The sequence below is a fragment of the Neltuma alba genome, unplaced genomic scaffold (assembly GCF_004799145.2).
Source record: "Neltuma alba isolate B1F8T4 unplaced genomic scaffold, ASM479914v2 tig00007446_pilon, whole genome shotgun sequence".
NCBI lineage: Eukaryota > Viridiplantae > Streptophyta > Magnoliopsida > Fabales > Fabaceae > Neltuma > Neltuma alba.
Genome location: NW_021634786.1, coordinates 10270 through 21768, shown reverse-complemented (window position 1 = coordinate 21768; position 11499 = coordinate 10270). Strand labels below are relative to the sequence as shown.

The 11499-nt window shown below is 32.9% G+C and overlaps 1 protein-coding gene across 2 annotated transcripts; it reads left to right on the top strand.

Moving 5' to 3' along the window:
• Positions 1 to 1441: 1441 nt before the first annotated feature.
• On the top strand, positions 1442 to 8402 carry LOC114752605 (vacuolar cation/proton exchanger 2). Of its 2 annotated transcripts, none has more exons than XM_028941365.1 (12): positions 1442 to 1700; positions 2249 to 2512; positions 2844 to 2911; positions 3017 to 3045; positions 4156 to 4352; positions 4465 to 4677; positions 5662 to 5790; positions 6571 to 6687; positions 6763 to 6816; positions 6952 to 7068; positions 7809 to 7899; positions 8063 to 8402. In XM_028941365.1, exons 2-12 carry the CDS (start codon positions 2249 to 2251, stop codon positions 8071 to 8073), a joined length of 1290 nt encoding a protein of 429 aa, XP_028797198.1. In that variant the 5' UTR covers positions 1442 to 1700; the 3' UTR covers positions 8074 to 8402. The 2 variants fall into 2 exon arrangements, with proteins under 2 accessions (XP_028797198.1, XP_028797197.1); XM_028941364.1 differs by having other exon boundaries at positions 7809 to 7902.
• The last annotated feature ends 3097 nt before the right edge of the window (positions 8403 to 11499 follow it).

Genomic DNA, 11499 nt, shown 5'->3' with positions numbered 1-11499 from the left:
GGCCTAATAAGGACCCAGCCCATGAAAAACACTCGTGTCCATTATACTCTTCTGGTATTTAATATAAATTTATTTAACTAATTTGATTTGCTTAAAAAAATTAGGTAAGTTAGTTAATTATGAAAAATATAACGTATTTTCTAAATGCTATAATCATCTTTCCTTACTTGGTATGATTGATGATATATCAATATAAGTAATCTAGGAAAAATTGATAATATAAGAATTATATTTTATATTTAAGATCAGGATCAACATAATAATTAATTATTATATTAAGGACAGGAGAAGTATTAATTTTTTTTGGTTAATACTACCTTTGGTCCTAAAAATTTGACATTATTTTGATTTTAGTTTTTAAAATTTGAAACGAATAGTTTTGATCCATAAAATTTGGCACTATTGGGTTTTGGTTCTCTAACCTCACTTTGACTTTGTTTGTTATTTTAGAAACCAAAAATACTATCTCAGAATTAAAATTAAAACGAGGTCAAATTTTAGAGATAATCCAATTTTTTTAAAAAAAATTGTAATAATTCAGTTATGTTGTACAATGCATTTTTTTTTAATCAGCAAGGAATATGCTCCGCCATATAATAACAAATAGTACACCAATTTCAATTGAGTTGTTTTCTAACAAAAAAAAAAAATACAAAAGCTAAGAATCAAACCCAACGGCTTGTCTATTCACTATCCTATGTCGTTCATGCTCACTTGAGCCCGGTAATACAAAATAAATTTAATTTTAAAAAATTGTCCATAAATATCTACTCAAAAAATTAATTGTTTAATGCTTTCCGAATTTAAAATTATATGTTTTCAATACACCTTTTCTAGATTTCAAGGGATATTGGGCGTATACTTTTTCAAACATGTATTTATGGATAAGTTCTCAATTTTTTTTTGTCAATTTTCAGATAATATAATTTAAAATCAATAACAAAAATGAAAGTATTTTTTAAAATCAATATAATTCAACTTTTGTCAAATTTAAAATTTTTGTTTTTACCGGACAAGTAAAATGCTTAAATTTTTTGTTTTGGTTATTGAAAATGCTTAAATTTAATTGTTAAAACCGAGAAGAAAAGAAAAAAGAAGCAAAAGGTCAAGTGATATTTCTGGGTCAAAGTCTTGTCTCAATTGTCAGACGAAATCTAATTGTAATTCTCCCACTTCGTCTAATGGAAACAATGATATCTTTCTGAGTAATCAATGAAGAATCAATCATAAACGTATAAAAATTGGTTTGTGTTCAGATTTCAGAAGCGAAAGTATAAGTATATTAAATTACGGAAACCCATAAGAAGTAAGAAATTGAAAATATATCAAGAGGCGCTCTTTCGTCGAACCTTCGTTTCGTGAGACTTTCTTCCATTTGCCGGCTGTCTACGCCACATTTGAATAGTACTCTCGCCTCTTTTTTGCCCCTTTTCTTTCTCTTCGTCTTCTTCTGCTACTTCTTCGGCTTAGCTTAACTCTCTCTTTGTTGTTCCTTAATCACTGACCCACATAAAATATCTAGCTGCCAAGAAGTTCAAGGAGATATATAGATAGATGCTCTTTGTGTGGATCCCACCTGTCTGGGTCTCTTGTTTTTCTTTAATCTGAGTTTTTTTTTTTTCTCTGTTTGTTGTTTAGCAGAGCTGGATCCACCCTGAAGATCTTAGTACTCTTCAATTCAAATCCAGTGACTTTCTCAGGCAATTCTCTTTATCGTCTATCTTTTTGCGATTGATCTGGTTATTTGGCGGGCTTCGTGACTGCTGCCACTTTTTACTTGGTTGTGAGTTGTAACTTGTCAACTGATCTGCTGTACATCAATTACGATGTAGCACTACTGATTTATGGTTCACCCTCGACCATATCGTTTGGATTTTGCTCAAATCTGATGCCTTTGGACTTGCCCATGGCTTGTTTTTACTGATCTCGTTGTTATCATTGGCGATGCATGCATATACTCATTGAGATTAGTTGCATTTCAAATCCATAATGAGCCGAAATAGTGACATGAAGCTTTGAGCATGTGGCGCTGGATGCTGGCCACATAGTTCTATGTACTGCTTCGCGAAAACGGTTGACTGAATAACTGCTAATCATTCTAAAGACTGATGGAGTGCAGTAATCTACATTTGGGGGATACATTTATTTATTTGTTGTGCTGCAAAATGCCAGTTGATACACTTCTTGAGTCCCTGCATTGATATTAGCTTGGCTGAAAAGTTGCCATATTTGTTATCTCTGGATGCAGATGGGTTCTGCAGAGGATAAAATAGACCTTGACTCAGATGAGGAGATTGCTTTTAGACCGTCACCATCTTCAGGAAAAGTCCAGACTTTTGATTTTGAGACAGCACATGTACTTTCTCCTGGAAGCTTGGCCAGCTCATCCTTTAAGCGGATACAGATCCGACCCTTCAGGAGCATATATATTGTCCTATTTAAAGCAAAGATCAACATGTTGCTACCTTTTGGTCCATTGGCGATATTGCTACGTTATCTAACACAAAAGCATGTATGAATCTGCTCCGCTGTCATCCTTTTGCTATTGTTTTTCGAACTTTGAACGAGATAAAAAGGGTGTTAGAAAAGGGAAAATAGGTTAAAATTTCATAATAGCTATCTCTTCATCACAGAAAACTTGCTTCTTAGGTTCTTTTGAATTTTGTTTTAGACCAGGAAAAGACAATCTTGTGATATGCACATTGATAATAACAGCCGGATAGTAACAAATTGTTGGAATTTTGAAATCTGCTCGAATTTAAAACCTTTTCACACCTAACAGTTATTGGTTTGTGGTTGTTTCTAAGCTTTTAATTTATTAATAATTACCTCATATTTGTTAGGGATGGGTGTTCTTTTTCAGCTTATTGGGTATTACTCCCTTGGCAGAACGTTTGGGATATGCTACTGAGTAAGTATTGCCTTGTCCAGAGAAATTGGACATTTAGTTGTTTTCCTTATTTTATCTTCATCACTTTCTAGTTCTAACAGATGAATTTGCTTGCATTTGATGCAGGCAGCTTGCATTGTATACTGGACCAACAGGTATAGTTGTAGTTTTCCTGGTACAAATCTTTGTTGGGTATAAAAAGGAAGGATTATATGCATCGTTGTATATGGATGATAATTCTATGAGATGCTATTCTTGTTTGGAGTTTTCTGTCTGTAGTTTTAGCAGCTTCTTTTTCCCCCCTTCCCTTTTTATCTTTCATTTTAAAGTCATTGAATGCAACATATGAATCAGGAGAGAGTAAGTTTGAATAACGACTGAAAGTTTTGTAGGCAGATACCATGCATGATGTATTAAAATTTTTCCCCATTAATAGTTTTGGATGTCCCACATTAGACCTAATTTCATGTGGAATTATTTCACTAAAACTTCATGCCACATTTCGACATCAAATTCATCTTCAGGAAGGTGATCGAAATATGATTATTTATTTATTTTGTTTATCTATTTTTTGAATGGAAAGGGGCCAAACCAGCACTGTGGATTGAACCCATAACCTTCCTGATAGAAGGGGACTACTTTGTGCCTAAGGCAATGGACCAGGTGTTGAATGAATTTATTACGATGAATGAAGATTATAGAGAATGGAGGTGGCTGTTTTGTAGTGGAGCATGAATGCATAATTTTCTTCCAAGTATTATTTGATTGTTGCTTTTATCCAATTTGAGATGAAGTTTATTGAGAAAAAGTATTTTGAAAATAGTAGCAATGAAAATTATTAATGCTATACATATGTTGCATCTTCAGTTATGGTTTAACCAATCTTCAGACCTTTATTCTGAAACCAGCAGGGGCGGTTCTTTCTTTTGGTAAATTTTGATGATGTTTAATGTTCTCTAACATGCATGAATTATACTGGGGTTAAACAGTTGATGTTATGCTGTAGAGGGCAGTCGACTCTTCTTGTGGACTATGTATAACAGCTAATGCTGATGGAAATATATTGATATGTTCTATTCCTTGTGCTATCTAAGTTTGGCCATGTAATGTGGCTTCTAGGCCTAAATAGCACAAGGGGTTGTGTTATGACACGACATAGTGCCTTTGAGAATGAATACCTCAAGGCATACAGCCTAATGTTTTGTTAAGTCTTACGCTTAAGTGCATCTCGTCTATGTCTGCTGACTTTACTATGGCATATGCAGTTGGAGGTCTGCTAAATGCCACATTTGGCAATGCCACTGAAATGATTATATCCATTTATGCTTTGAAAAATGGGATGATTAGAGTTGTTCAGCAGTCTCTGTTGGGCTCAATTTTATCAAATATGCTTCTGGTTCTTGGATGTGCCTTCTTTACTGGAGGAATTGTCCACCACCATAAAGTTCAGCTTTTCAACAAGGTATCTGAAACATGGTTTGGAATGTTTCTTTTCATTCTTGTCCTCTTTATGTTCCATAGCATCACCCTGAAAAGTGATAAAATATCAACATTGACATTGGCCTTTTCTCCAGGCATCTGCTGTTGTAAATTCAGGGTTACTCTTGATGGCTGTGATGGGAATATTGTTTCCTGCTGTGCTTCACTTTACTCACTCTGAGGTTCATGTTGGAAAATCAGAGTTATCACTATCCAGATTTAGTAGCTGTATAATGCTAGTGGCATATGCAAGCTACCTTTTCTTTCAATTAAGAAATCAGCATAGTCTTTATAGCCCTATTGAGCAGGTTAGCAACTTATGCTCCGCTTATATTTCTTTATAGTTGTGTTTGAGCCTTAGGATTTGTAATTATTTTGTTAGACGCCTGATAATTCAGGGTGAGGCCAAATGCATATATATATATATATATATATATATTTGAAAGTAAGTCTATTTTCTTTTGATAATTCATGCTAAATTATGTTTTCAAATTTCTCTCATTTTCAAAGAAGATGAATGTATGCGTATGCTACAAGTTTCGTGACCTAATATGCTGCACGGTATTTATGCAACCATTCAATTATTTTTAGTCTCTTTCTTTATTAACTCATTTTACGTATTTGCTAAAAACCATATTTCTTGGAAGGACCCATATATTATGGAAGAGAACCTCTAGGTACAAGCTGGTTATATAGCCTTAGAGAATAAAGATATACTGCCTCTAGTCCTATTTATAAGACCTTGAGGTCTTATAAATAGGACCGGAGGTAGTATTAATAATAAAAATTTCCGCACAGCTACTACAAAGCCTCCCTTCCTAGAAGACCAAAAAAGGAATGAATTCGTAATTATAGGATTCACTAATGCTTTTATGATGTTCTACTTGGGTCACTTGATTAATATATTTAATTAACTTCACTACCACTACAAGGAGGAAACTGTATTCAAAAAGGAAAGAAAACATGGTGGAAGTGATTCTCAAAAAGAATGGTAAACAATAATATGGCTTCACTCTCTGGACATTTTTTGGTATGAGCAGAACTTCTTTCTCGCCCTGTTCTCTGTATTTCCTATGGAAGGGAAAGGAGTGCATTCTTTTTTCCTACGGAGTGGGGATACTTTTTTCCCCCCCTAAATGGGGTTGATTTGAGGGAAAGATTAATATTGTGATTAAAATGTAAAATAGAAAATTAATATTTATTTTACAGTGTAAAAGAATATTGTACTCATGCTGCTTTCATGTTTGTTTTAGATGCTTATTTAATGGTATTATCCTTGTTTTATAATGTAGGAGGATGGCAATAGTGAAAATGATGATGAAGAAGAAATTGAATTAACTCAATGGGAAGCAATAGGCTGGCTTGCTATTCTGACAGTATGGGTATCTGTATTGTCTGGATACCTTGTGGATGCCATAGAGGTATAATCTATTTCTTAAAGACTTGATCACTATACTTCTTATATTTGTCTCCTTGATGCTCCTACCCTTATGTATTGTTGAGTGTTTGCTTTTATGACTTGTTAGTGCTTTTTAATCTTCATTCTGTCACTTGTCAAAGGTTGAACATGCATCTACCTCCAGCTGTATAAACTGAGGAAACTTTGGTCGTGGATCATATCCTTATAATTTTATGGCTGGTATCATGAATGATCTAGGCATGTAAAGAATTATGTTTGAGCAACGCTAAGTAGTTACAATCACATATTAGTTTTCATTTCATTTTTTACTAATAGAAATAGAATTTCATTTTAATTCATAAATATGATTTCTGTCCTTATCTTATTTCCTAGATAAAACTAGTGGTAAGCTACCTTCTCTTAGAATAGCAATTAGGCTACCACTGAGTTTTGGCTGTATGGTACTGTGATTTTATCCAAGACTAGGAAATTTGAATTCAAATCTCAGATTGCACTGCCAGAGAGTGTCTATATTCCCAGTTGGTTTTGCTTTCTGAATAGTTCTGTTCTAGCTTGAATGGACCAAGTGTTGCGAAGAAAACATTTTTTCTTGGGTCTGGATCCACTTTTTTGAAGTGAATTATGGATATTTTGTTATTTGTGACTATATTTCTGAGATTTAGACTGTTCAAAATGTGCTTCTTCCTTCTTTGTTGATAACGAAGAACTATTGCAACCCTTGTTGTTTGATCCGTTGTGTTATGGGTCTGTTGATATGTAATGCATTTGCGGTCTGTTGCAGGGGGCATCTGATTCATTGCATATGCCTGTGGCTTTTATTAGTGTCATATTGCTTCCAATTGTAGGCAATGCTGCTGAACATGCAAGTGCCATCATGTTTGCCATGAAGGATAAGCTTGTGAGTCGCTTTCAAACCCTACATTTTATTCAAATTTTGCTGCCTACATGACTGATAGCGTCATTTTCTCTGAAGGATATCACACTTGGAGTTGCTATTGGATCTTCTACACAGATATCTATGTTTGTGGTATGCTTTTGAACGGTTATAAACTGGTTATTCGAGATTTACGTCTGACCAGATCATTTCATGAATGAGTTAACATTGATTTCACCATGTCATAGAAATAATTTGATTTGTTTTTGGACACTTTGATGATTGTAGATCCCTTTCTGTGTTGTTATTGGGTGGTGCATGGGAATAGAAATGGACTTGAATTTTCAACTCTTTGAGACCGCCACACTTTTTATCACTGTGCTTGTAGTTGCATTTATGTTGCAGGTACGTGATCTCCTTCCCCCCTGCATGTTGTCGTGTCAGCGTTATTATTTGTTAATGATTTAATGTTTTCTCAACTTTGAGTGACCTAAACCACAATCTTTAGGACATAAGCTGAGCTTGATTAGATCAGCCTAGGCTTTCAAAATATCACTAGGATCAAGAAAAACCCAAGAACTTGCTGCTCAAAAGTCTTCTCATCTTTTGGTCCAAGAAAGCTTCTGATCTGAAGAATTATATAAACAATTTGACAAGGGGGAAAAATAAAAATAAACAAAAAGAGAGAGAGATTTACCAGATAAAGAAATTATGGCAGAGAGGGTGATTGAACAATGGAGTAAGTAACCAGGGGAGGTCATGGGAGCGTAGTGGATGAGAGGACAAGTGATGGCAAGGGGGATGTGATGGGTAAAGGCAGTGAAAGGGATGTGAAGAATCATTTTGGAGGGTTTTCTGTCTTTCTGTTGTTAGTGTTTCCCAGTGCCATATATAGCGAAGAATGTTATTATCCAAAAATAATGATTAAGGATGTTAGTCTTGTCGATGCTTTGTTGGTCCTATTTCTGTTTGTCCTGGTATATGCATCTTGCAGTGAAGCTTGGTCAAAATTTCAGTTTTCTGTTTCGTGTTGAACTTTGCTGATATTTTTATTTGTAATAAACGCCCCACAACTTTTTTCCATTGTAGCCCCTATCATTCATGTTCATGATAGCTATATCTCAACATTACTTTGACTCTTGCAGGAAGGAACCTCGAACTATTTTAAAGGCTTGATGCTTATTCTTTGCTACCTCATTGTTGCAGCCAGTTTTTTTGTACATGTAGACCCTACAGATGGTGAGTTACTACCAAGTTTACTCTCATTGAGCCTGAAAACTCAAATGAATCTCCAGTAGCTAACAATTATGCCTCTTTTTTTTTCATTTATATTTTAAATTGGATCCTCTTCTGGAATCATGGTTATAAAAAAATAATTTTATTGTTTGATTTGGGACAGGTAATAACTGAATATTGTGGCTATGGCAGCCAGCCTTGCTTCTGCACAACTTAGTACCCAGAAAAAGTGGAAAGAAGTGTGCTAGAAGTTGAAGGTGGCTTTTCAGAGAGATTCCTGAGCTGAACTAGAACCCAGCATCATCCTGATTGACGCACTGAGCTAAATCAGGACGAAATTGTATGTATAATATTGAGGTTTTTAATCTTCCATCCGAAGGAATACTAGTGTATCTGATCTCCATAGTTCATATTCATTCAACATAATTTTGTTTTTGAATATTTCATTAGTCTCTTTATTGAATCAGATGGCATCAGTTGATAATATTTTAATTGGTAAGTTATCTTCCCTTTGCCTACTACATGACAGTTTTTCTTTTTAAGTGAAAAATAATATATTATTTTTTTAAAAAAATTGGTGACGTAAGAAATATTTTCATACTCAAAATAATTTTATTTTATTTTATTTTATTTCATTTGTTTGTAACCTTCGTGGATTCAGAACTCCCAAGGGGATGGTGAATTGACACTCTGTTTCAAGTCTAAATTGAAAATAAAAGGCTGGTTAACTTTTATTTTACCCATTTTTGTCGAATGTGCAAGTCAAAACTTGTCCTTTTTTTTTGGTTGTCTATCCAGTTCATCGGAGTTTTGCTTCGACTACATCTGTACTCGACCCGCGTCGCGTATCTGGCTGTAGTAGGTGAGTCTCCTAACAGAAATTTTTGCATACGCTGAGGTTCGAACTTGAAATCTCGCTTAAGCGGTACCAAGTCAGAACTTGTCCCTTTTGTTGATCTGAATATTAAGATTCTCATGGGCTTCCAAACTGATCAAGTGATTATTTTGACCCAAAAAAAAAAAACTGATCAATTGATTTCACTCCGTTTAATCATATTTATATAGTATCTTTACTTACTAACTGTGGTTCTTAATATAAAAGTTACATAACTAAAATATACATATTAAAAAATTAATTAAATTAGTTATTTATAACAAATTTGTTTTGATTCTCTTAAACTACCTTTTTATTTTTTTTAATTTCAGTCCCAAAAAAAAACCTACCTTTTTTTTTTGTAATTATATGTATTGGAATAATCTTTTAACTGAAAGACCCTTTTAATATGTACAGTCAATAAAGATATTTTAGATAAAAATTTGTAATTTAAGAAAGTAAAGTACATTGTGTTCTGTTTAATTAATATGATTAAAATGAACTTCTCTTGTAATCCCTATATTTAGAAGGAGTGGTACGTATTAAATAATAACAAATGCCTGCATATGATGCCAGCAAAGCACATAAACAAGAGATTTGGATTATCACATCCTCACTATTAAATTAAAAAATGAATAGTTGAGATTTGATGTTTTATAAAATTATTGTTATTATTACTACTATTTCCATTATCAAGAAGTCTGCAGTAATAAATAAGTCAAGTCAAATTTTACTATGCTAAATTTATTTCATTATTTTTATGTAATATTATAATCATAATTTTATAAAATATTAAATCTCAAGTATTTATTTTTTAATCCAAGGATGAGGATGAGATAAGAAGAAGAAAAGAAGAGTCTATCAAAAAGACGTCCCACTATAATCTGAGTGCTAAGAGCATGGAGGGTTGCTCCCTCTGAAAATTTGACGCGTTCAATGCAAACTTTCACATTTATTATTATATTTACAAGCTTTTTTGTTTTAAGGGAAAAAAAAAGTTCTGCTTGACTTCTTTTTTATTTTTTGCCACCAGACTTCTTTTTTAAATAATTAGTATATTATACTACCTCCGATCTTTAATATAAGACCCTATTTGACTTTTATTTTGATCCTAAATATAAGATCCCAATTTATTTTGTCTCTTGTATTTATATATTTTTTTTCTAAAATAGCCCTTCTAACAATGATAGTTTTAGTCAATACACTTGATTAACAAGGATATTTTAGGAAAGACAATACCTGTTTAGGACAAATAACTAACTCAACTTATTTCTTTAATCTCCTCAAATTAGTTAACTGACTCTTATAATTAGGACCGAAGGCAGTATTAAGTTCTTGTTTGATTTCGTAAATCATGAAGTAATGTGAAAGTACAAGTTTTCACATTATCATGCCATGTGTGATTATTTGTATTTACATGCGATAATTAGTTCTACAATATAAAGTTTGATCGTGTCAAATCTTGTGTTGTTTTTTTTTAACCTAAAGTTAGAACTAAAGATAACCACAATCAATGTAATGCTTACTAAAAGACTAAAGTGCCCTTTTCCTTTTATGGTTTATGGTTGAGACTTGTGAGTTGTCCCGCGGGCTCCCGAAAATAAAACTACTTTACTAATTGAGATAGAATTTAAAAATTACATAAATTAATTTATTGTAATAAATGTGACTTGATCCCTCCTGAAATACCCCTGTATAACATTTGCTTATATATCAATTTTTAAGCTAGATAAATTAATTTAGAAAAAAAATGAAATATAAGAGACCAAGTGAATTGAAATTATATACTACCTCTGATTCTTAATATAAGACATTGTTTGACTTTTATTTTGGTCTTAATTCACTTTGTCTCTCATATTTATATTTTTTTCCCAAAGTAGTCCTTCTAACAATGATAGTTATAGCCAATAAATTTGATTAGCAAGGATATTTTAAGAAAGACAACACCTATTTATTATAAATAATTAATTTAATTTCTTTCCTTAATCTTTTCAAATTAGTCAACTAGCTCTTATAATTAGGACAGTAGGTAATATTTAAAATCAAATTCAACTTTTCTAACTAGCTTAATTATTAAACACTAGAGGGAGTATTATACTGTTTTCAGTCTTTAATATAAAAATTAATTGATTAATTTGAGTATATTAAGAAAACTAGTTAAGTTAGTTATTTGTTATAAATAAATGTTGTTTTTACTAAAATATCCTTACTAATCAAGTGTATTAGTTAAAACTACTATTATTATAAAGATTATATTAGAAAAAAATAAATAAATATGAGAGACAAAATGGATTGAGATTTTATATATATGATCAAAATAAAGTCAAACAAACTCTTATAATAAGAAGTGAAGGTAGTATGTGATTGTCGATCATCCTCTGTTGTCATCCATCTTCCTCTTCCACGGCCAACCACCGTCATCATTTACTTCTCACCCCCATCCCCTCACCATTGGCCACCGTCTACCGCCACCAACCATTACCGTCGGTTGCCATCCACCGTGGCTGGTCGGTAACCACATCCTACTCTACTGTTGATCTTCGTCCTCATTTACCAACAGCCACTTTTTCTTGTCACCGTCCATCATTCTCCCACCATTTTTTTTTTTGTGGCCGACATAAACAAACCCACTTATTAATGATGCAGGGCAACTATCCCCTTTCTTTTACCCCAAAGAAAAAATTATGTTAAAGATATGTAATTTGTTTGTACTCTTTTATTGAAGT